Raw genomic sequence first — 25,181 nt, forward strand, 5'->3', positions numbered from 1 at the left:
TGGATGGCCCCTAAATACACTGTTCCCACAGACGATTCATTCACACCGTCCAACGGATACAGCACTCTCACGGCTCTACTTTTTGACACGGAGATGAGAGTATGAACAGCGGCAGACCGCCAAAAGCCGAAACATCACCCCCGTAGTTCCAAAAAACAGGCCTCGGGTAAAACCAGGTAGAGCAGCGTTCTGCACTCATTTTCAAAGGAGGGATACTTTTGCCGATTAGACATCGGTATGAGAGCCGCCACACATTTGAACTCGTTGGGTTTGACAGCGTGAAGGGGTGTATTCACGTGTGTATGATCAGGGGCCACACGTCAGGGGCTGCAAGTGGCTCCGTGGGCCTTGCAATGAAGAACACTGGGATAGCCAAAACACACGCCGTTTCGATATTCGGCGCACATTTCATGAACGCATCCCCGACGTAAAGCGGGGCATTAACTATACTGTCTGGAATTTTTCACTATTTTTTCAAGGAATTATCAAGTGCTATACTTTGGGTTCTTTTTTGCCAAAATTTATTTACTGAATTTTTTGGAAAAAATGCGTTCCTCTATTGTTCTGTTTTACGTGCTATATTTTAAACGAAAGTTAAATGTAAAGAGGAAAATACCTGTCCAACAGATGCCAAAGTTACTAGATGCGTGACGATCCTTGCTACGGTATTTCATGCACATTGGCACGTGCAAAACAGGCCTTTAAATTGTTAACGTGTGTACATCCTTTATTTATTTATCACACACATCAAAGAGTATTGTACATGACTTATGGTGCGTGTAATAGCAATACATATGGAACACATTTTGTTCACATTGGTACAACTCTTAACGATCCGAGTAGGAACTTGTGATCACACAGCCCGGCGAAAAGCCAAATCAATGTAAATGGCTTTCAACTTTGCATGAGTGAACCTTTATTATGGTTCGCTCCGTACGGTGCGAACGAAGTTCAACATACATACAAGCCGGCATGCAGCCACGTGCATTGTTATTGAGCATGTTCTCGCTGATTGCTGTTGGTAGTAGGGGGTGATCCAATTTTAGATATCCCATTGACTTCTATGACCCTGGTCTGGTGCAGAACATGATTGGTTACAAGAGACGTGTGTGTTGGCGGGGCCTAGTTTTTAGATAGGATATTTTCTGAGCCTGCCCCCCCTCAACTCCCAGATCCTCAGACCCCCCGCCCCCTCCCACAATCCTTCCCACTGCCCTCAACGGTAGTGAGTGAGGGTAGGGAGGCAGGGAAATACTCTCCAGAATTCAGTCGCAGGACAGGGCCTCGGTGACATCTCGCCACCGTGGGGTACCACGGGATGTTAACTACCTCGCCCGGTATGCAGGAGGGCATGGGTTCGATCCCGACCCCGACGCCTGTTGTATATTTGGAATTTGCATGGTCTCTCCCTGTGGTCGCGTGGATTTTTTTTCCGGGTCCTCTGGTTTTTCCCTCCAAGTTTAGAATCAACATGCATTTAGAGTATTTGGCTGCAATACATTGTCATGTTATAAGCCACTTCGTTGAGCTATCATTTGTGGCCAGGTCACTTCTGAATAAGAGCTATATAACTCAGTGGACCTGAAATGGTAAAATAAAAAAAAATGGTGAAGTTTCAGTTTCGAAATAATTCCAGCAATTGATGGATTGACAAAGGCGGAACAATTAGCGTGGTGGCCCCTGTATTCGCCGGCCTTAACGTGATAAAACCGCAATATATCAAAATTGTAAGTAGATCACACTGTCTATGATGGACAGAGTGTATTGGGGGAATGTTAAAGGCCTTTTTAAGTGTGTTCCGATTGGTGGGAGACGTGTGGACGCTTTGAAATCAAATGTCTTCTCACTAATTGTATTGAGTTCTCTAGAATCGGCTCCCACCACACTGTTGTCGGACACTAACGCAATATGAGCGTTAATTTTGGGAGGTTTCTGTTGGCTCAAGATGTTTAATCAGTCCTTAGGCCTTATAATGTCAAAATACAAAACCCAATGGAACAAAAACCCTAAACAGTTCACGTACAGCAGCCTTATTTGTCAATCCACTGCTGGATGGGGGCCTGTACCAATTTGGTTAGTGCAGGTTGAAGGCAGGGGGCATAGATGTTGGGGACCATAGAGGTATGGTACAACAATGGATGTTGCAGCACTACCCTCTGCTGTCCACAGCGTAGCCCCACAGTCTACAGAGGGCGACATTGCACAAATGTAGCCCTCCTTAACAATCACGTAATCTCTTACAGCTTGTATCATCGTCACTCTTTGTTATGCAATTATTGCTTTAACGCAGCCTTTGTAATAATATTAACAGTACATGTGATTAATTCTGGGCAATGTATCAATGGCTTATCTGAAACCGTTTGGGCACACACTCTCACACTACACTGAACATCCGCCCCCCCCCCTCTTCATCATCATCATCATAAAAAAAATAAAGAGTAACCCCTGCCAAAAATCATCCCAGAATTCAACAACAATTAAAAAAAACACAACAACCAAGAGGATTTCATACATTTTCCAATGGCCTGCTGCATTGTACAGTTTTCCCCAAACACTGTAGAGGCATCGAATTTTTGCACGTTAAGACAATGGCCAAAATACCGGTGGCATCCTGAGAAATGTGCAGAGCGTACAGAGGAGGTTACGGGAGGGGAACCTTCGAAAGCTTCCGCAAGATTACACAAGACCTCAAACTGAAATCACAGCATTGAGCACCCATTGCAGAATTCTGCGCGATAGCTGTAATCATTCTGTTTCGAGGCCGGGAGATATTATTACGTGGTTAAATACTGCTTTAGTGCCTTTACGCAATTAATATTTGCATCGACTGAGCAAGGACAATAATGCCCATTTTACGATCCAATATAAACTATATAGTCCTCTGGTGGATAATGAAACACAGGATTGTTATTTTTAGTTTTCATGTAAACCCCCCTCCCCCCACTCCATAAAAACCCGCACACGCGCAAAAAGCATGTGCGGCGTTTCGAAAAGTGACACGAACGGTTGTGGTCGTTGAGACGAAACCTGAGTGCTCTCTCGTGCTTCGCAAATCTTTTCGTCGACATCCAGAAATTACGAGCTCGGTTTAACGCGAGGGCCGGTTGTGGGGAGATGTTGACACGGCCGGCGCCTCACTGCCTCGCTCTCCTCCCCTGTGGGGGGCGGGCGGGGGGGGGGCACGGGCTCCGTGATTGCTGCTTGAGATTCACCGTCCATCTGGCCCCAACCCTGGAATTACACGAACACAGAGGCGCGATCAATCAAGGGATGCTCTCCCCCCATGCCCGCGCGCGATAGATTCTGTCACGTCTAATGTTTACCGCCTTTTACGCAGACATCAAAAATACACACATGAACGCGCGCGCGCACACGCGCACATGCTCGCACATGGACGCACAACAACAACCTGACACCATTCGCCACCCACTGATGGTGATGTCGCCACGATGCTTGTGCCAGGCTATGTACATGGATGCATGCGAACGTATAGCCTTCATCAGAATGTTGGGGGCATATGCTTTTAGTGAGCACTTATTAAGGCTGCCTCGGCACAGGAGGGAGGTGGGTTTCCAACACCATGCCTGGTCACCTTTGTCTTCCCAGTGCTGATGTGTATACACCACACCAGGGAGGTCCAGGACTGGTTCCAATATGTGCCATGGCTTATCAGTCCTGAGCGGGAACTGACTCAGACTGGCGGGTGTGTAGCACAGTGCACGCACACACACTCTCACACAAAGATTCTCCACATGGTCTAAATAGACTGTTGAGGCAAGTGCAGATAGCAATCACCGATGAAGGCCAGCACAGAACGTGAGGGGATGGTGTGGCCAGCACGATGGCTAGCCGAAGGCCGCTTCTTGCGAGGATGACCGGGGTTTGCGTGATAGTTTATGCTCCTTGACGAGATGAGCACGGTATTGGGGCAAGCTCCGTTAGCGTCATCCCGGGTGTGCGCGGCATTGGTCGAGGATCCCACCTTCGGCATGAGACCCGATGCACGTCCTTTGGCACTCTTCGGACGTCAAGAAGTTGTTGTCGTTTCCTTTGCAGCCTCCGTACCAGAACTTCCCGCAGGCGTTGGCGTCACCGTTGTAGTACCAGCGGGAGGTGAAATTGCGGCAGGGTCCCTGGTCCAACTGAACCTGGCACCTGAGTGCATGGTCTGGAGTCGCGGGGGGGGGAAAAAACAACCCATCGTTTTATCTGCAGCCGAGTTAAACATTTTGCAATCGCGACCGACGCCGTTTGTCGGCACGGAGAGCCCCTACGTTGGGGCCGCACGTCAGGCTGGACAGTGAGACGATGCTTCACGGCAGAGATCGTGAAATGGCGCTTTCATAACGGGGATTTCCGCTCAACAGCACCGATCGATTCACACGGGGGCCCTGCTCGGGAACAGAGCGTGCGTTGGAGTGTCAACGTGGGGGAAATGGCACGCGGCTCTTCATCCCTCGATTTCCTTGCATATCCAGCTCTCTCGTCTCCTTAGACACTTCATCAGACTAGTCACCAAATTAGATGTATCGTCACGCACGAGAGACAGGACCTAACGAGCAATTGCAGATTTATATTTCTTTTCGAACATAAACATGGTGAAAATATAAAATTAATCATCATCATGAGTTACGACCTATCCACTGCTGGATGACGGCATCTCTAAGCCGTCGTCATCGCAAGACCGCAAGAGACGACGGCGATGACGGGTTAGAGAAGCCTTCATCTGGCGTGCGGATAGATGATTGCCCGTGGCCACGATTACGACGAGGGTGATGACGAGTGAAATGCGTCGCTCCGCCGGCGGTGCGCGCGCCGCCCCCGTGCCTCGGCACGAGCGGCAGCTCTGCATGTTACCCGGGGTCGGGGGTCGCCGGGTCAGCAGGAAGGACTCCGGGGTCACGGAGGTCACGAGCAACGAGGTGGCCGTGACCGCCTCGACGGTGTTGCCAAAGTGTCCCGGCTCCCCGTTTCGATCCTGTAAACAAAGACAAAGATCCCCCGTATAGCCTTTAACAGACTGTTGGGGCAAGTGCTGTTAGCAAGCACCTGTGAAGGCCGGCACGGCACAGGAGGGCGTGTGGTGGCCAGCACCACGCCCGGCCGCCTTTGTCTCCTCAGTGGCGATTTTTACTACACACCGCACCAGGTACTCGGTTTAGGCGAGACTCACTCCAATTACACTTGTGTATTGTTGTTCACTTCCATCAAATACCATAAATAATAATCTACCGCCCTTTGCCAATCCGCTGTGGGATGAAAACCTCGCCACGCTGTGGGGGGTTCTGTGACCATACTTCACCAAGCTGGTCAGCGTGGTCGGTCGGTCAAATTGGTGTGTCAGTTTAGGCATCGCTCGCCACTGATGTTAGCCGTGGTCAACATCAGCGGTGTTCACAGTGCATGACACCAACCACTGTGCCATTGCTCCACCACCCACTTGCTGAAATTACAAATTAAAATATCAGCCTAACTATGAAACAACGGGGGTATTATTTGTCACATCTCATGGATATCAATCCCCCGTTATAAGAATGACAACCAGCTCCATTCCTCTATCGCTCTTTTTCGTGTTCCAACAAACTCCACTCATTCATTCCTCCGCCCACAAGTCAGTCAACCAGACTGACTCGTATCTTCTCATCCACAATGTTCAACCACCACACTGCAGGTCACAACAACACACCCACTCACTCACTGCACTGCAAGTCACGCGCACAGCTCGACATGGGAATACACCTCTCATCCTCTTATCCCAAAGCTCGTATAACCTTGCTCAATTAAAAAAACATTAACTATTTGACTATTTTTAATTCACCAAGCAAGGCCCACTGAGTTACACAGCTCTTTTAGAAGCAACCTGGCCACAAATGATAGCTAAACGAAGTGGCTTATCATGTGGACATTTATAGCAGCCAAATACTCTTTTAAACACGTGTTTTTAAATGAGGGAAAAACCGGAGGACCCGGAGAAAAATCCATACAACCACGGAGACAGCATGCAAACTTCAAATTTACCCACGGCCTTCCGCATACCAGGCGAGGTAGTTAACATCTCGCCACCGCAGTGCCACCTTCATCTACTGCACCTTCGAGAGCGCCGTTTTCTGCTGGCCGCCATTTGGGCCTGTGTTCAACAACTGTGTCAAAAATAGAAAAAAGTGGATAGACGCCAGCCCAGAGGTTCACGGGTCTCGTGTTGGGAAGATGGTGGCTTCCTCTTCCTCCTGCTCCCCACACGCACCTGCATGCGTTTCCCGCGCTCCTCCGGGCTCCTGCCATTGTGCGGCGTCACCAGGGAGGGCTTGCGTACGCACGGGAGGTTTTGGAGCCGGCGAGAAAGGCGTGCCGTTCTCATCCTCGCACAGCTGGCTCACGAGCTTCATCTCCAGTGCTGGGGCACGCACAGTCACGCGCACACACACACACGACCTTGAGAAGCAGGCGGCGCGTGCGCGTTCGCGTGAAGAATTCCTTTGCTTAACCATAGGGGACCTCATTGAGATTCAGTGAGATTCGCTGTGCCTGCCAGCAGCAGCAGCAGCAACAGCAGCCGAGTAATCATTGTCAAGGAGAGATTGCTAATAATTTGGGAATGCAATTTTTAGATCTTGAATTTGAGCTGTTAGAGAGAGAGAGAGAGACGTCTAGAAAATGATGGACACTAAACGATTTGCAATGGGAATTTCAATCCTTTTCCACCCAAATCTATCTTGGGTCTGCTATCGGTGATGCTATGGAGGCTCTATTCGGTGTTGGAGAACAGCCCACTGAAGGGGATACCAAACAGATACCCCCGAGATCCAATCAAGTGACCCATTAGCCACCCAGTAGGGAGGCCGTACTTTCCCACCAGTTGGTCACCTGACGGTTTCCCCAACATTTGTAGTTATCACAGCGGGAATTTAGCCAAACTTTACGTGGCACCAGATTTAACTGCAATGACTTCGGTGACCTGGCTGAAACCGTCAACTCACTGCAATTGAGAGACCCGGTGGATGAAACCTGGATTCAAACCAGATAATCTGTATGCATGTACTGTATGTTGAACTTTTTTTGACACTGTACGAAGCCAACCGCGCTAATCGTGCGATTGGCTACGTACAGTGTACAGCTCCAGTGGCTTCCTAATATCGGAAGGAAGAGCGTTCCAGACGGCCGCAGAAGCGCATCGGGAAGCGCCACGCGATACGGTGACCGTGTAGTGGACGGGGGGTGGTAGGGGGGGAGGGTTAAGTCCTCGTCCCTGATGTAAGCCACGGCCGGGATTCAAACTCCGTTCTCCACCAGGTTCATTATGGAGTGCGCTCACCACTGCACCCCTTATCCCCCATGCTGCCCACTATCCACATAAGCCCTTTCTCAGAGCCAGACTCGCTTCTCAAGCATCAGAACGCACGAGCCGTGGCCTGCGTCCGTCAACGCTGTGGTTGGCGTGCCACCCAGCCGAGCGCTCTGAACGTCCGAGCCGACCGTCCTCCACCCCCCCAAAACCCGCTCCTCGCCCGAAAAACTGAAACCGACCGGCCTCCGCACCGCTCGCTCCCGAGCGGCGTGGCAACCTGGCAGCGTGTTGAAGTCGTCGATGAGGTATACGTGCTCCTCGTCCGGGTCGGACGCGATGAGGTTGAGCTCCGCGACGAAGGTGGCGTGGCCCGGGTCGCTGCGGTTCACGATGCCGATGGCGTACACCTCGACGGCCGCCGCCTGCGCCCCGCGCACCGCCTGCCCCAGCGGGTAGGGCTCGCGCGGGTCCGTCTCGCCGTCCGTCAGCACCAGGGCCACCTTGGGCACGCCGTGCCGGGCGCCCGCGAAGCCCTCGGCGACGGCGCGCTGCAGCGCCGTGCCTGTGTAGGTGCCCTCGCCCAGGTAGGCCATGGCGGTGACGGCGCGGCGCACCTCCGCGGCGCTCGCGTGCCGGCCCAGCCCGAACTCCAACTGCACCTCCCGGCTGTACAGCACCAGGCCCACCTGGCGGTGGCCGCACGAGCAGCGAGGGTGGGGTGGGGGGATGTCGATTCAGAGGCTCTCAGTCCACGGGGCGCACCACTCCCCCACCACCAGATCTACGGGAGAGAGTCATGGATGCAAGCGAGGCTGTGCAGGATTGCTACTGACCCGGGTGGCGTTGCGGCCAATGGGCAGCTTCTCGGTGAGCGCGCTCACAAACTCCTTGATGATCTGGAAGTTGTGGGGGCCCACGCTCTCGGAGCTGTCGATCACAAACATGAGCTCGAGCGGACGCTGCCGGCACTTCACTCCACAGCCTGCCGCGCACACACGGGCCCACGAAACACACCCGTTCGCTCGTCTAGTCACAGACACACACACACTATAGGGAGCAAGTGCTTATAGTTGGGTGGGCAAATATTAAGTTGGTGTATATACGCATGTTGAACTTCTTTCGCACCGTACGTAGCCAACCGTGCTAATCGGAGCCTTCACCAACCCGCACTGACCAGCCTGGTGAAGTATGGTCAGATAACCCCCACCGTGACCCACGGAGTGTGTGGTGGAGACCCTAATCCAGCAGTGGGTCGACAAAAGGGCCATGGTGTGTTATTTAAGGTTGCCACGGCAACACGGCAAGCGTGTGGTGTGGTCGTAACCACGCACGTTAGCCTTCGGTTCTCCCCACAGCTGATCATGTTTACTGACCGCACCAGGTACTCAAGTCAGTTAAGGCTGAGTAGCAAACTAGGAAAGACACAGGAGGACAAGCTCCCCTTGCCACTGATGCCAGCCGTAGCTGGGATTGAACTCAAGCCCACTGCCCCCAAACCGCCGCGTTGAAGTGCAGTGTGATCGACTCGCAACTAAAGCCGATGTGAACAGCACAAGAGAAAAACGTGAAACTATTGTGCAGACAAAATGAGCTCCTCACCCATCGAGGGTGAGACGTTTTTTTCCATACCAATTGGCTTACTCACCACATATCTCTTTTATCAACTTCATGATTTCTTGCCTCTGGAATGAATAAGAAAAGAGAAAGGGCAAACACAAGTAATTGCATTACCTTCTCAAAAGAGTTACCGTCCGAGCAACAATACTGTGCAATAAATGCCCCAATCTCACGTGGCCTTTTGATGTCTTCACACGATATTGCAAATTGAGAGCTCTCCCTGCAAACAAACCACCGTGTGCAGATGGCACCGTTCCCTGGCGGCACACAGTCAACGGGCACTGGGCCAGCCAGGGAGCAATGCGGGGCCTAACACGCGATAATGTCTGGGCTATCCTGACCAATATATATGTTGATGTACGTATATTGTTGGCCGTGAGCGGGAATCGAACTCGAGTCGCCAGGTTCGTAGCGCCACGCGCAATGAACCTGACGAGCCGAGTTCGATTCCCGCTCACGGCCAACATCAGTGACGGTCGGGCATGGTGCTGGCCACCCACCCCATCGTGTGCCGCTCTGGCCTTCATAGGTGCTCCCAAACAGCACTTGCCCCAACAGTCTGTTAAGGCCATACGGGGGATCTTTATCTTTGTTGTTTTTGTATGTATGTACATTGAATTTCTTTCGCGCCGTATGTAGCCAACTGTATTCATTAGAGTTGCGGGGGTGGGGGGGAAGGACACAAAACTAAACGCAAAAAAGCAGTTTAATAAAAAAATCGATTTCAATCGAAATCATTGAAAGGTGCATCGCTTCAGTGGCTTCCTAATGTCGCAAGGTAGAGCGTTACAGACGGCCGCAGAAGCGCATCTGAAAGTGCACGATGCGGTGACCGTCAAGTCTGCATTGCCGCTGTAAGACCGGAAGCAGGAATACTTCTTCACAATTCTGGCAAATCGCCTGATGAAGCTCGTTGTAATCACCAGCGAAACGTCGTTAACTAAATTTGAAAATGCTGTGGGTTTACTCTCCAACACACCGGTGTGCTGAAGTAGTAACCAATTAGCACGTCTTGTTCACGCAACACACCTCTCAAATGTGTCGGGTGGTGGTGATGGTTTAACGCCACATTTCAATTTGCGCGATTTAACCCAAAAACCTTTATTGTGAATAGTATTGTTCGCAAAAGCCTACTTACGTGCTAAACTGACTGTGGCTATCAGAGTCTTACCCATGGAACACACTGTCAAACAGTGCCCACTTCCGCTCGCTCTCCGACAGCGTCTCAGACATTCATTCACAACATCACCCAACGGGCTCGGAAAAACTTTGATATCAACAATGTAACGTTGCTAATTGCCCAGCCATACGAAAGAACAAAATGAGCATGGCCCGGCATGTTTCATTCAATAAACGAGTGCTGCTGACACACGGGAATCACGGGCATTGTACAAAAACCCAGCAGGGGACAGATTTAGCAGATTAACTTGGATAGAATTCAAAACGTGAGGGGGGAACAGCCTCCAGCCAGCCGACGAGTCATCGTCAGTTCACCGATTCGTCTGTCGAAATCGATCGTTCAGCTCACGATGCACGTGCGTGGTCGACTGTCGATCGTCAACAAAAGAAACCCCGGCGCACCACCCCGCAGTGAATAGTCCTGTGTTGGGTGATGACAATCGTCTATGGAACAGTTCAACTAGCGACGTCGCGCCACGGCCTTGCGGACAGCGGTGGTGTGCGGGCCACGTGCTGGGAACCACTGGATTAGAGCTTGTAAGGAGCGATTGTTGGCAATTCACCCAAGATGTATACGCTAACGGTACCTTGAGGCGAAGGAAACAGAAAATACTGAACTATGGAAATCAAACAAGACGGGTATAAATGGGACGAAACAATTGATCTCCGCGTCGAATTGTGTCCCACGAATCGTGATAACCGTTTGAATAGCGTGAGGATTTAATTATTTTATACCGAAGCACAACTCTGCAGCGTGACGTTATCAGTGTCACGGCACGGTGAAAAATGCTGAATAGAATGAGTCACGATCCAATCTTTCGTCGATGATGCTCTCTGTTGCAGTGCTTACTCCCCCCCCCCTCCCCTGTATATTTGAGAAGGGGACTGTGGCACCCATTGCTTAATTGTGCTCACAATTATATATTTCAATGTTTTACCAGGTAAGGCCCACTCAGCTATACAACTGTTTTTCAGAAGCGACCTGGCCACAAATGATAGCTCAACGAAGTGGCTTATCATGTGGAAATGGATAGCAGCTAAGCACTGTAAACGCGTGATTTTAATTGTTGAGGGAAAACCGGAGGACCTGGAGAAAAATGCACATGACCAGAGGGAGAGAGACATGGAAAATCTAAATATACAGCCATCAGGGTCGGGATCGAACCAACGCCTTCCTGCATACCAGGTGAGGGAGATAATATCTCGCCCAGCCCCAAATTTACTTATCAAATGAAGATGGAACATTATAAGAAGCAGGTCTGAGTCTTCAGCCAAGGCAGAGCTGTCCTTAGGCAGGATACGGCGAATTGGGACGACTGCCCCGGGCCCCGTGCTTTTGGGGGCCACGCGCTTATCTGTCACGGTGTCAGATAGAATGGACGACCCTGAAAAGAGCAGTTAACTACCCTGTACCACCAGCCCCCACCCCCCGCTAGGAAGCTATGGGGCTACCTAGGCAGTATAATCTTTTTTAGCATGAAGTTAAGATTTCAACCTGCTCTGATATTACAACAACAACTCAACACATTCATCGACGAGATTGCAGTTTCGTTGGCTAGGGCCGAGCTGCACAGATGGGCAAAGGGCTTGTGTACTCACAGTCAGTGCCGGATCGCCTTTCTGGCCGACCCTGCCCTGGAGGTGAAGGAGAGGCAACAATGGGAATCGTTGTTAAATGGTCCGCGTCTTACCGATATGAAAAACCACTCAAGCTCTCTTGCTTGCAGCGAGTAAACAACACACGGCGCCTTATTGCGCTACTGTAAGCGGGGCAGTCGGGTCACACTAACCCAAAAGGTATTTTGGCTGCAGCGTAGAAATCGCACGTGGCCATCGAGTGTGTAGGCGGTGCAACTGCACTGGGTGGCCCACGGCCTAGATGGGTCCAAACGCTGGGCTACGAACCACACCACGCCCGACTGTGTATAACCACAGCACAAGCCGAGCCAGGCAGGCTTGGTCGTTCGAGGTTTGTGGGTACCCAGCTCCATTGCGACACCACAATGCGCGCACGGGCATAACAACGAAGCCGGTAGTAGGGTGGTGGCTTGTGTCACGGTGACTTTGTGAGAAATCTGATTGATAAACCGTTTCGAGTACAGCACAATACTCTGCTTCTCAATTTACCAACAAATCGTACCTTTGTCCTACCAATATGCATACGGGGTTCAAGCAGAGACCTGATTGAGGGATAGCTCACCTGGAACAAAGCCCAGGTTTGTGTGTGGGAGGTGGGGCCGTGCGCTCCAGTGGATCTTGTTTTAGTATGAGCATGTAATTTGGATGTTGTCAAAAATTAAATTCCAAACAAAGCCGATTCGATTCACATTTCCATGGAATGGAATAGGATCGGTCATGTAATTTGGATGTTGTCGAAAATGACATTCAAACAAAGCCGATTCGATCCACATTTCCATAGAATGGAATAGGATTGGTCAGTCGATCCCGTCGAGAAGGTGGAGACCGAGTCCACGAAGCTTCGCGGCTCACGGGATGCGGGCATGCTGACCCGGGGCATGTCGCTGAGACACGGAACGTGCCAGGGGTCATCCTCGTGCTTCAGTGTTTGCGAAAGAGTCGCATTGTTTGCGGGCTCGTCATGTACGCGGATCAAGCACATTTGTTTTCTTATAATCATCTGATAATATCACGACGCACGTAAAAAAAAAACAATGCAGGTAAAATACAAATGCACGCCGCTCACCGCCAGCACCGCCAAACAAACTGTACTCCGCTACAATCCGATCAAACAAACAACAAGCACACGAGACCGAAGGCCGACAGCAACAAGCCCAAAAGATCCGGCGTGGTTGTAAGCGTGACGATGGGTGCGGGATGCGAGCACTCACCATAGCACCGAGGGAGCCCTTCTCCCCGGGGTCGCCCGCATCTCCCTTGCGACCCCTCTCTCCGTGCAGCCCTCGATCACCCTGCCACGGCCATCACGAACCTCTGAGTCATGGTCGTCACCATTGAGATTTGCGCTCAGAGTACAAGATGAGTGAGAGCGCATCCCTGGGTTTCCTTTGTCTGCGTGCGTGTGTGTTTGGTGTCTAATTCTGTTTCAACAACGTATTTTAAATCCTATGGCAATTTAATACACAAAGCTCAGCTTACACCTCAGTAAGAAAGTTAATGCTATCAATCTAGCCATGAACACTCATTAATAAAGAATATGCAGCTAACTCTCAAATAACCACGGGGAGATTATCCGTGTTGTGGATTAACCGTACTGGCAAAACATAAATTGTATTATCTTTACACGCTGGTCTGGTCGAGTTCCTCACTCGTCGAGGATCAGCGCCTCAGTGTCCATGTGGCCACAAGTGAGATGTTGTTGGTGGCAAGAAAACCGATTACTTTAAGAAGCAAAACATAACATGGAGACGCATTCTAACCCTTCACTCCCCACCCCACCACCGTTCTGCAGAAGTAAACGATAAACACGGTTTGTAGTCTCATCTTCATGCGTTTCCCATTGCCCGTGTTTTCATTTGTATCTGTGCCAAGGCTCCCCTACATTCCCCTGGTTAATTGACAGTTGACTACACTGCACTGCGAAACAGATCGTGGTTATACTGGTAGGAACCTCCTGGTTACACCAGCCCACAGGGGATTATTGTGTCCGTCCGGCCGTCGTGCATCCAAAAATGGGAGGGGTGGGGCTGGGTGGAGAGGGCTGGGTGGGGAGGAGCTGGGTGGGGAGGGGAGGGGCTGGGTGGAGAGGGATGGGCTGGGAGGGGGGTGGGAGGGGTGGGGCTGGGTGGAGAGGGGCTGGTCACCCCGTGGTGCCCTTATAAAACTCAACGTTTAACCTACTCACGCCGGCTTATGCCCGCCCTCACAGTCGGCCATATTTGCGGAATACACCACGCCGCCGTTGACCCTGGCCATTGACCGAGCAACCCAACGTTCCTACCAGCTCCCTCCGCAGGAATGTGGTTTATTTGTCACAGCGTAGGTCAATATCGGACCCAGGTCTATGCCGTGGGCCAGACCCACAGGACGCTGCTCACCTTTGGTCCGGGGATACCCTCCCCGAGGGGCCCGCGTGGTCCAGGGAGGCCCTGGAATCCCTGCTCCCCCTGGTACGAAACAGAGAGAGAGAAGACCCCCAGCGAATGAGCCTTAAGAGAGCAGCCGGCACGGGGACAAGCACAAATTAAAACAAAAATCCCTGCGTGTAGCCCTAACAGTCTGTTGGGGCAAGTGCTGTTAGCGAGCACCTATAAAGGGCGGCAAGGCACACGAGGGGGTGGGGTGGCCAGCACCACGCCCGACCGCCTTTGTCTTAGTGCTGATGTTTATACACTGCACTAGGTACTCATTTGAAGCCGAGTCAACCTCGGGGAGGGCCAGAGCCGGTTCAGACAATCGTCACACACACACATTTATCAGTAACCCTGCCTTCGAACAAACATATAACCCACTCCGAAATACCCAAATATATGTGTGTATAACATCAATATCAGATGCTGGCATGGTGTGATGGTTAGCACACTGGACTTGCAACCTAGAGGTCGCCGGTTCCATTTTATCTCCTGGCGCGGCAGCCAGAAACAACGGGGTGGGTTTCTTAAAGCCCTCTCCCCAAGATGTCTAGCCAGAGTGGAAGAGTAGGCCGAACTAACCTCTAGAGGGGTGTCTATAGAGCTCCCTCTAGTGGGACCCTGCCACTTAGCAGTGGCGTGAGCAAGCTCTTTCTGACCTGCGCCGTTAGATTTCAATAACAGGCCCACGCTTTGCGCAAATATTGGCCATCGAGGCAGTTTTCAATTAATTTTTAATGTTGCGTACATTTAAACATGAAAATGCAATAATGAACAGCGTTCATTGTAAAATAAAATAAATGGCAATTAATCTTATGGCTATGACGAAAGAAGGTGCAGCATAATTATTTCCTGTGGAGTAAATAATATATGAGCACTTGGCAGTGGTGGAATTGGTGGCAGTGGTGGTAGTTTTGGTGGCAGTAGTGGTAATGATGGTGGCGATTATTCATATGATGGTTGTGATGGTGGCGGCGACGGTTGTAGTGATTGTGTGGTAATTATTAATACGATTGTGGTAGCGGTGCCGGTGATGGTGGTGATGGTGATGGTGCTGGTGGTTGTAGTGGCGGCAGTGCTGGTGGTGGCTTAGGTGGTGGTGGTGGTTAGTCACTGGAGCTTGTGGACGCTGTGTACCTTGGCTCCCTGGATGCCCTCCCCAGACGGTCCATGGGGCCCAGGTGGGCCCTGCCGGCCGACGTTTCCCTGTGTCAGGCGCACGGCGAACAAACGCACGCGGAGATGTGTCAAACTAACGCAATCACATCCCAAACTCAGCGACGTAGCTATCGAGCGTGCAGGGCCAGAGTGGCCCAGGAAAAGGGCTACGTTGAGTGGGGAAGGTGGGAGGGGGTGGGGGAGGTGCTGGCTCTTGGCTTGCGGCCCTGGCAGTGCCGGCTTCAGACGACGTCGGCATTTGCCCAGAGCGTTGGGAGATTGTTGAGACCCGGGAGGAGTGGCAATGTCAAGTTGTGCAGTCGGGTGGCTGTGATTGGTGGGTGTGTGTGGGCAAGTGACCTGCTCGGGTGACACCAAGACGCCTCGGCCTACGTTGTTTGAGACGCACGCATTGAAACTCATCATAGACATGCGGAGACGTGACATGAGGGGCCAGTGGTAGAACAGAGGGAGAGGATGCATTTAATTTCCTTACATCAGGGCCCATTAAGTTTAAAACGAAGGCTTTAGCGACCAATATTATGCATAATAAGATATTTTTTGGGGTTATATCGCGTAAATATAAATGTGTCGTTAAACCCGCCACCACCCGACACAGCCAATCAGTAAGGTTTGTCACGTAAACAAAACATGCCAAATAGTTACTAGTTCAGCACACCGGTTGTGTGTTGAAGAGGCCCCATGCCAACCATGGTACGGCACTTCCCAAAAACAGACAATGCTGGAGAATCTAATCAAACCCACCTTCAGCGTTCATTCAAAACCCACACAATGCGAGAACGCGGTTATCCTCGAGTGTTACCTTTGGACCAGGCTGCCCCTCTCCTGGGGGGCCCCGACCTCCCGGTAATCCCCGAACCCCTGTGTCCCCCTGAAAAGGAAGGAGTATGAGGCGATGACTTGCGTCTGTGATATACCAAGGCATCGATCGGTTCACCTCCGTTGAGCTGTCAGATTTCAAGGGTCGTCATTCAATTCAAGGGTCGATCATTTTTCGTCCCGTTTTTGCCATCACGTTTGTATTGTTTGTCGTTTCGTCCTACAGTACCTCGTTTGTATGATGAAAAAAAGGCAGTTAACGCATTCATAAATAAGATATTGGCTTAAAAGAACAAAACAAATATCATAGAATTGTTCTGCTATGAAGAAGGGCCATTACTGAAATGTCGTCTTTTATATATATGTTTTTCTTTTAAGGCCACAGTATTGTTGACGACTGTATTCAGTTTTTTGTCCACTGTGCACCACTGCCGAGGGCGCAGCAGCAGCATCACCCAATAATTTCATTAAAAGATGAAGGGTGGAGATCAAAGGATCGGTGCCAACTGAATGGTGTGTCACGCTTGTTTTGAAGTACCACAAACTGTGCATGGATCTCAGGTGTTGCCATGTACATTTACGTGTTATTAAGCACCACTACAAACAAAGAGCAATACATAGTACAGATTCACATGATGTACATACTGTGCAAGGGGTGAGAGCGCTACGGTGCAGTGGTGAGCACACTGCTCTATCAACCTGGCAAATTTGAGTTCAATTCCCGGTCACGACCAACATCAGTGGCATACGATGTCTAAACCAGGTCCTGGCCACTCTCCTACTGACCAGCTCGTGGAGGTATGGAGGGAGGCCTTCATCCAACAGTGCATTGACTGGGCGGGGCGGGGGCCCCGTATGTGTTTATCTGATAAGTGCATCATGTGCTATACAGGGCACGGACGAGTGGACAAACACTGGAGGTTGCAACAACAACAAAAAGACAGCACGGCACCTTTGAACCGGGCAGCCCGACGCCTTCGAGTCCCGGCTCGCCCCTGAATCCCGGCAGGCCCGGCAGGCCCTGGGAGTCGTCGAAGAGGGCCGGCAGCACAGAGATCGGGTTCAGCGGCGACGACGCGAGACACATTCAGTCATCGCGTCGCCTGAAGCGCATTCAAATAGGAGCCGCCGTGCAAACGTATACACGTCGCGTGCAAATGTATATTTTATGGGGAGAGGGGGATTTAATAGCCAAGACATAAAAGGCCCGGTAACGCACACAGCCGGAAACTAAGGGCCAGCGACGATCGTATGGCAGATTTGGAGCGTAACCGCGCTCCGTTTTGTTGAGCAAGAAACCTGGGATAGGGGAATGACGGGAGGGAGATTCAAAGTTGAGCTTTCTGAGGGAAGGAGATGGAAGAGAAATGTTTTGACCTGCAGTACGTACAGTGGTTGAACACTGTGTGGATGACATGAAGTGATCAATCTGGTAGAACGGGTCCCCGAGATGGGCGTGAAGTCTACGAGATCAATTGGAGTATTGCGGTCGTGGTAGCAGCGATAATATAGAAACAAGGAAGTGACTGAACGATGGTTACGGAGTGACTGGTGTGCGTGAGAGCCATCAGTCCATTAAGCCGCTTAATGTTGGAATCTATCCATCACGGTCATGTTGGAACTCGGAGCTCCAGCCCTAAAGTAGCCGCAGTTTCCAACTTTGGCCTGAACTCGCACTTAGTACAGCAGCAGCAGCAGAAAATGATCACCGGTGAGGAAAAAATAAAAAGGGAGATCCCCTAAGCCAAATTTGTGACGACGAGTCAGGTGAAATGGTTTTGCCGAGCAAATTTATGTATTCACTGTTGGTAAGATCAGCACCATTAGAACGTGACTGCGATCACGTTGCTCTCCCAAGCATTGTTTCCATGTCGCGACAGAGAGCGGCGGCATTGCTGTCGAGTGAGTGGTACAGCAGGCGGTGCAACTGCACTAGCGCGCCAGGGCGCTGAGAACAATTGCAAAATGGGCCCCGACTTCATCCTTTGCAACAAGGCCCATGCCGACCACTATTACATTTTTTTTTATTTTTACCAGGTAAGGCCCACTGAGCTATCTAACTCTTTTTCATGAACGGACCTGGCCACAAATAATAGCTCGACGAAGTGGCTTATCATGTGGAAATGTAGAGCAGCCAAATACGCTAAGCGCATTTTGATTTTAAATGTGAAGAGGACAAGCCGGAGGTCCCAGAGAAAAATCCACATGACCACGGGTAGAACATGCAAACTCCAAATATATAGGCGTTAAGGTCAGGGATCGAACTCACAACCTCCTGTATACCAGGCACGATAGTTAACATCTCGCCACACCCCGCCTCTGATTAAGGGTGAAATTTCACGAGGTCTGCGTTAGGCAGGTGAGAATCTCCCACGCTCGGCTCGTGATTTCAATGGATGTGAAATGGCTGCACTCACCTGGGGGCCTGGGTAGCCCTCTCCCTTGCCGCCTTGGGGTCCGATCGCACCTGGGAATCCTCTCTCCCCCTGCAAAAACACCAGTTCGCATGCAGGGTGCATCACAGTGGTCAACTTTCGACAATGCAATAACTCACTTCAAGGATGAGCGATCATGCGACCGGCTCAGAATGCCTAAGGCTCAAAGTCACACTGGGGCACTTGCCCTGGAAAATAATTCTGATCAATGATCGAACGGTGGCACGCCACCCACAGCGTTCACGGACGCAGGCCACGGGTCATGCGTTCTGATGCCGTGAGAAGCGAGCCTTGGCTCTGAGAGAGGGCTTACACGGATAGTGGGCAGCATGGGGGATCAGGGGTGCAGTGGTGAGTGCACTCCACAATGAACCTGGCGGTGAATGGAGTTTAAATCTCAGCCGTGGCTAACATCAGTGACGAGGACTCCCCCCCCCCCCCGCCCACTACACGGTCACCGCATCGCGCGCTTTTAGATGCGCTTCTGCGTTCCGACTGGAATGCTCTCCCTTTTGTGTCTAATTTGAAAACTAATTTCTTGTTGTCCTTTCCCCGCACCCTCTGATGAACACGGTTGGCTACGTACGGTGTGAAAGAAGTTCAACACACGTACATACACACTCTGACCAAGATGGTGAAGCAGTGGCGTAGCTATAGAGCACGCAGTTGGTGCAAATGCACCGGGAAGGAGGGGGGGGGGACACGGGCAGGAAGGGGCCCAGCCACCAGGCTCCAAAAGCTCTACAGGTGGCCCCCCATTTCATTCCTTGCACCAGGGCCCATGCCAACCACGCTATGCCACTGTGGTGAAGTATGGTCATAACAAAGCCCCGTGACCGAAATCTTGTGTGGGAGGGCCTTCATGCAGCAGTGTATTGACAAAAGGGCCTGAACAATAAACACTTGTCTGCTTGGCTTATCTTCAGAAGTCCATCACCCCACCCCTTGGGCTCTCCCAGGGTGTATTTAACAAGGCAGTCAACACACCTTTGGTCCCTGCAGGCCAATCCCGATCTCACCTATGAGCCCCTGAGGTCCAGCAGGGCCGGGCTCGCCCTGAAAAATACAAAACATCACAAACAAAGCACACACCTCTCGCTCACACCCAGATCCCCAGACAGACGGAGACTTTTTTTATTTTGATTTAAAGCTTTCGTGACTGCAGGGATTCATATTCTTGGTTCTTTCGGTAAAGTCACTTAGAAGGGAAATAATAAAATAATATAAATATAAAACAATAAAAATTCTCACGACGTTTCGACTGCAACACAAGCAATCATCATCAGGTGTGAAATCCACAGTGTGGATTGCTTGTGTTGCAGTCGAAACATCGTGAGAATTTTTATAGTTTTATATTTTTATTGTTTTATAATTTTATTATTTCCCTTCTACGTGACTTTATCGAAAGAACCAAGAATATAGACGGAGACTTGTTGGGATTTCAAATTTGTTCTGTGATATCCAGTTATGCGGGACTGTTGTCGAACGTAGACGATTCCGCTGCTCTGGAAGGGGGTGGGGGTCGAATGGGTTCGTCGTTGATTGACACGATGGCGATATCACAATCGGGATAAAATCGTGTAAAAAACACAGAAAACGTAATGATTCAAATATAGGCTATCGAACCACTTACGGGAAACATAAATACATAAGGTAGCAATCATTACAAATGAACCACGATACCTTGCTGATCGCGTCAAGGAGCATAAACAATCACGCAAACTCTGATCATCCTCGTGATCGGCTTTTGGCTAGCCACGGAACCGAGATCCCCAGACACACGGAATCATTCCACGAGTCTCTCCTGATTGAAACCCTGAATTAAACACACACTTGCACGACATTTGTAACTGTTACAGCTGGAGAAATTGTTTATGAACCTGCTGTGTGCACCATGTATTACATGCTTGATTGCAGTATGATGTTCATGTGTGTGTGCCTTTGGTATGATATTCAAATGTGCGTGTGATTGCGGTGATGTGTTCAAGTGTGGCTGTGACGCAATGCTCATGCATGTTACTGCGGTGTATTGTTCATGTGCTTGACCGCAGTGTGACGCACGTGTGTAACTGCGGGGTGATGTTTATGTAACTGCGTTGTGATGTTTATGTGTGCTGTCGTGTGCCTGTTCTTCAGGCTGTATAAATAGATGTACGCCTTTGCATAATTGTATATGGTGTATATATTTTGGGTTTAAACGTGTCTGTACAGGTGCTATGACGTGTTTGCTGTGTGTCATGTGACCCCCTGGTGGACGCCAGGCGCGGCTCGTCCACTCGGGGCGTTGGAACACCAATGCCTTAATTTCACAAATAATATTATTGGAAAATATTTAGTAATATCATTGTGACTCATTTTGTTCAAAGCATGTCCTTGGCTGTCTCGCTTTAGATTTGTATGTTGTTACATTTTCATGCAATCTCAGTGGAGCTGTTTAAACCTTGTTCATAGTTTGCATCATTTCCACGATTAAACAATATATCGGCATTGGCCTGTGAGAGCTATGGATCACTTCGATTGCCACTGAAGTAAATATTATTTCACAGATTACAAAAGCTACGCATGAAGGTACAGTCGTATTTTCCAGAATTGAGCTGATAGTAAGTATGGGATCCAAGCGGATGGAGATGAGAAATTATTTTTCTAATAAAATATACTTTTCCATAAAAAAAATTTGTGTTTAAAAAAAGTAAAATATGATTATTTCAACGTGAATTGCCTAATGACGATAACATTTTAAGTCGTTTATATTAGAAACCGCTGCAACGCCACGGTCTGATTTGAGCCTTGGGGAGGTCTCGGCTCGGGGCGGCTGTGAAGGCGTCCTCCGAGTGAGAGATTTCCCTTCATTCGTTGCGACGACCTTCTAGCATTGTAGCCACGCCGTTTGAGACCCATTCAGGGCGGTGAGAAAGTCGCCCATGGCTGTAAAGAGGCGACGGTGTCACGACGCGAGGTTGCACCGTGCAAGTAGAGCAGGTGACGGCTTGTGGCAGCGTCAAAGGGGTTGTGTAGTGTGGACTTGAGGGTCATTGGGACAGCATTTTAGTGCTTTGTTCTTTTGTTTCGTATTGTTTATAAATGCCTACCGTCGGTAGATAAGACAGTTATAGCACTTTCACGGGAAGGCCAATAACATGACGAGCTGCTTTTCTTACTTAGCACACCACATTGTCAGAGGTCACTCAAAACAACCCCACCTAGTGGACATGTCACGAGCCGCCACTGGTGAACAGAAGATATCCAGGTAACACAAACAAATATCAACCTGTCACTCGTGTAGTGCATCTGTAGTGCCCAAATTGTTGCATTGCATGAGCCTGCCTCAAAGTGCAATGAAGCATGATGCGGTGAATGTGATCGCGTGGTTTTTAATTGTCCTTGCTATTTATTTATTTATTGCAATTTGTTGATGACCAGGTCACTCTTTGCACATGAGACTAATCCTGGTCTCTTGGTTTCTCTCACCTGGTTAAACAATATCAACTAAGCACAGTGCATCATCATTGGGCGTGGAATATTGACATTGTGCTGGAGTGCATTTAGCCAAAAGTATAAGACTGTGACCGAGATTTGCGTGCAACTCTCGAACTGGGGATAGCAAATATACAAATAGAGGCACTGTAACTTACAAAAGTGAAGAGCAAACAAAATACAAAAACGGTGCTTGGCAAAGTGCCAAGGGTGGGGTTACCGTTGAGTGTCAGTGACAGGAACTGTGGTCACGTCACCAAAATCTATGGACCATGTAGTCAACCACTGTAGTCTGTGCCCCTTGGACGGAGGAGGAACAGCAACACGACACGAACTCTCTCCTGAAGCACTCTAGTGGTGAGCAGACCTCGACATTGGCATTCAGCTACCTGAGCATGTTGCCATAATTATGCAAAAATAGAATTGCAGCAGCAAAAGTGCTCATGACTGCCCGGCTATGGTTATGGTGAGTTTAGCCTAGTATTTTTGAATGGTTGTCTAGTTTTTTTCATGGTGAGGGGTAGGCCTAGATTTTGGTTGCGATTGTATCTGCCTCCTAACTATATGCTCCACCCCATAGCTGCGTATGGCCTTCTCAGTTCTTTTTCCACTCATTGATTTTCATTGCTCGGGGCCGAATCTCATGTTGACGGTGTTCGTTGAGGAAAACTGGGCAGATGCCTCCATTACCGCCGACAGGGAAATTAGCCAAAATTATGGGTGGCTATAGGTGGTGGCGTATAGGTAAAACAAAAACTTCCCTTAGAAACCCTCAACCTAAATTTAATTTCCGGCCATGGCTAACATCGGTGGCGAATGATATTAACACCAGTCCTGGACCTCCCCTTGGTCGAATCAGCCATTAATATTTGGCGCGGTGTGTAAACATCGCCACTGGGAAGATGAAGGTTTTCCAGGCATAGTTCTGGCCACACGGTCACCTCGTGCACCACAGCGGCCCGAATAGGTGCCCGCTAGCAGCACTTGCCTCAACAGTCCCTTTCAGGCTATCGGGGGTCTTTGTCGGCGTGTTTGTGTGTTCAGCGAAGGGGGGCAGCGACACAGTGTGCGGGTCACGCAGAGCATCCCGGCGGTGCTGTGAAGGCAACAGGATCAACCCGCCGACACTCACGAACTTGGGCCTTACCTTTGGGCCCACGATGCCGTGGCCCGCGGGTCCTGGCAAGCCGACGACCCCCGGCAGCCCTGGCTGGCCCTGTGCCACCACCACACACAGCAACTCGGTGAACATAATGTGTAAAATCGTGCAACACATATATGCTGGGCTTTGCTACCTGTCCTGGTTTTCCAGGAGCAACCTCTTTTTTTTGGGAGGTAGCTGTCCTGTAAAAACTCTCAATCTTCCCATGACACTAAATATTAAAAATCCCAATAAAAAAAAATACTTATTTACATGGAGTTGTCCCCTATTCTGGGATTGTGAGAACTTCTTGCCCATGATATGTCCAGGTTTTTTGTGCCTGAAGAAGTGGCAACCCTAATGATCAGCAGCCCTTTACAGAGAGCCCAGTAATCAGCAAAATCTCGACAACCTGTGACATGGCTCAAAACCAACACTGACAGGCCCCAAACGTAAGAGTACACAATTTTAACAATCATTTAAGCGTGGACCCATCAGCTCCACAGAATTACATTGGAAGAGGGCATATTTATCATCAACTGATAAATGAAGTAGATTAACTATGCCCACCGCTGTGTCTGTAAAGCGCGTTGAGATGCAGTTGCATGTAGATTTGATGTAAAGCCATGAGGTACTGAGTCGAGCATAAAATGTTGCACTGTTCTAATTTGCTGTAGCACTTGCTTTCCTGTGCCCTATTCATCCTCGTTATACCCCTAGGCCTTTCTTGTAAAAGGCACCCGTTATCTCAGTGGGCTTTGACCTCTTAAAGTCCTCAAGCGTGGCGATTTAATGGTCTCAGCACAATCACCGATGACGACATTTAATTTGTATAACTACCAGCTCTGATAATACAACATTTCCAGTGTGACTGACTATCGTTCGAGGATCAATAGTCTTTGTGGCAAGCATTTGTGAAAGTGCCACTGGCCTCTCATGTGAGGGCCAGCGGGCCACTTAATGTGATCTTAGAATTAGTTCTGTGATATACACTTCTGTGGGACCATTCTCTAACGTAGACGATTGCGCTGTTTTGGGGGAGTCGAATGGATTCGTCGTTGCATGGCATGACGGCGATATCACAATCGGGATAAAATCTTGGAATAAAATACAGAGAACGTAATGATGAATAAAATAAAGGTTACGAACCACTTACAGAAAACATAAATACATTATACGGTCGCGCTCATTACACACAAAATGCTTGCCACAAATGAACCACAACACCTTGCTGATCGCGTCAAGGAGCATAAACCATCACCACGCGAACTCCGGTCATCATCACAGCGGCTTTTGGCCGGCCATCGAACAAAAGACGGTCACCGCATCGCGCGCTCTCAGGTGCCCTTCTGCGGCCGTCTGGAACGCTCTTCCTTCCGATATTAAGAAGCCACGGGAGCTTTGCACTTTTAAATCTAGATTGAAAACTCATTCCTTTAGAACTGCTCTGTGTTTGTTGTCCTTCCCCCGCACCTCCGATTAGCAAGCTTGGCTACGTACGGTGCGAAAGAAGTTCAACGTACATACATGCATACATCACGTGTCAACCAGACAGGTAGACAGCAGCTGCGTGTGTGCGGCTCACGGTGGCCTCCGTGCAACGATCGCGGCTCACCTTGGGCCCCGTGACTCCCACCGGGCCTGGGCTGCCTGGAAAGCCCTTTTGTCCCCTTGGTCCATGGTCTCCCTGCGAGTGAAGAACGATTCACGATCACACTGCGAGCCAGCGAGAGGGCAACGTGCAGACGTGCGCTTCAATGCTGCACTGAATGAAACGATTGTTGGATCGAGAGCAACTGCGGTGATGTGGAGGATGCTGCTGTGCACATTATAGACGGCTGCTGTTTCCATGCTGTATGTGTGTGAGTCTGTGGTTCTTTGTGTGAGTCTATAATAGTCAATGGGTCCGTTTGTGAGTCTATGTAAGTCTATGGGTCTCTGTGTGAGTCTGTTAGTCTATGGGTCTCTGTGTGAGTCTATGTTGGTCGATGGGTCTCTGTGTA

The 25,181-nt window shown here is 50.0% G+C and overlaps 1 protein-coding gene across 1 annotated transcript in view; it reads right to left on the reverse strand.

The window, feature by feature from the left end:
- Positions 1 to 25,181, reverse strand: part of LOC133344764 (collagen alpha-1(XXVIII) chain-like) — a 76,964-nt gene continuing 51,783 nt past the window's right edge. The window contains 18 exon segments of the mRNA XM_061554901.1: positions 1 to 3,231; positions 3,983 to 4,168; positions 4,858 to 4,978; positions 6,245 to 6,295; positions 6,297 to 6,394; positions 7,563 to 7,971; positions 8,119 to 8,267; positions 8,931 to 8,967; positions 11,681 to 11,716; positions 12,931 to 13,011; positions 14,098 to 14,166; positions 15,268 to 15,336; positions 16,112 to 16,180; positions 17,081 to 17,149; positions 18,546 to 18,614; positions 19,551 to 19,619; positions 23,185 to 23,253; positions 24,794 to 24,865. Coding sequence (XP_061410885.1) covers positions 3,209 to 3,231; positions 3,983 to 4,168; positions 4,858 to 4,978; positions 6,245 to 6,295; positions 6,297 to 6,394; positions 7,563 to 7,971; positions 8,119 to 8,267; positions 8,931 to 8,967; positions 11,681 to 11,716; positions 12,931 to 13,011; positions 14,098 to 14,166; positions 15,268 to 15,336; positions 16,112 to 16,180; positions 17,081 to 17,149; positions 18,546 to 18,614; positions 19,551 to 19,619; positions 23,185 to 23,253; positions 24,794 to 24,865 — 1,746 coding nt within the window. The 3' untranslated portion in view covers positions 1 to 3,208.

This window comes from Lethenteron reissneri, chromosome 20, assembly GCF_015708825.2.
Source record: "Lethenteron reissneri isolate LAM-NWPU_2019-01 chromosome 20, ASM1570882v1, whole genome shotgun sequence".
In the NCBI taxonomy this organism is placed as follows: Eukaryota; Metazoa; Chordata; class Hyperoartia; order Petromyzontiformes; family Petromyzontidae; genus Lethenteron; species Lethenteron reissneri.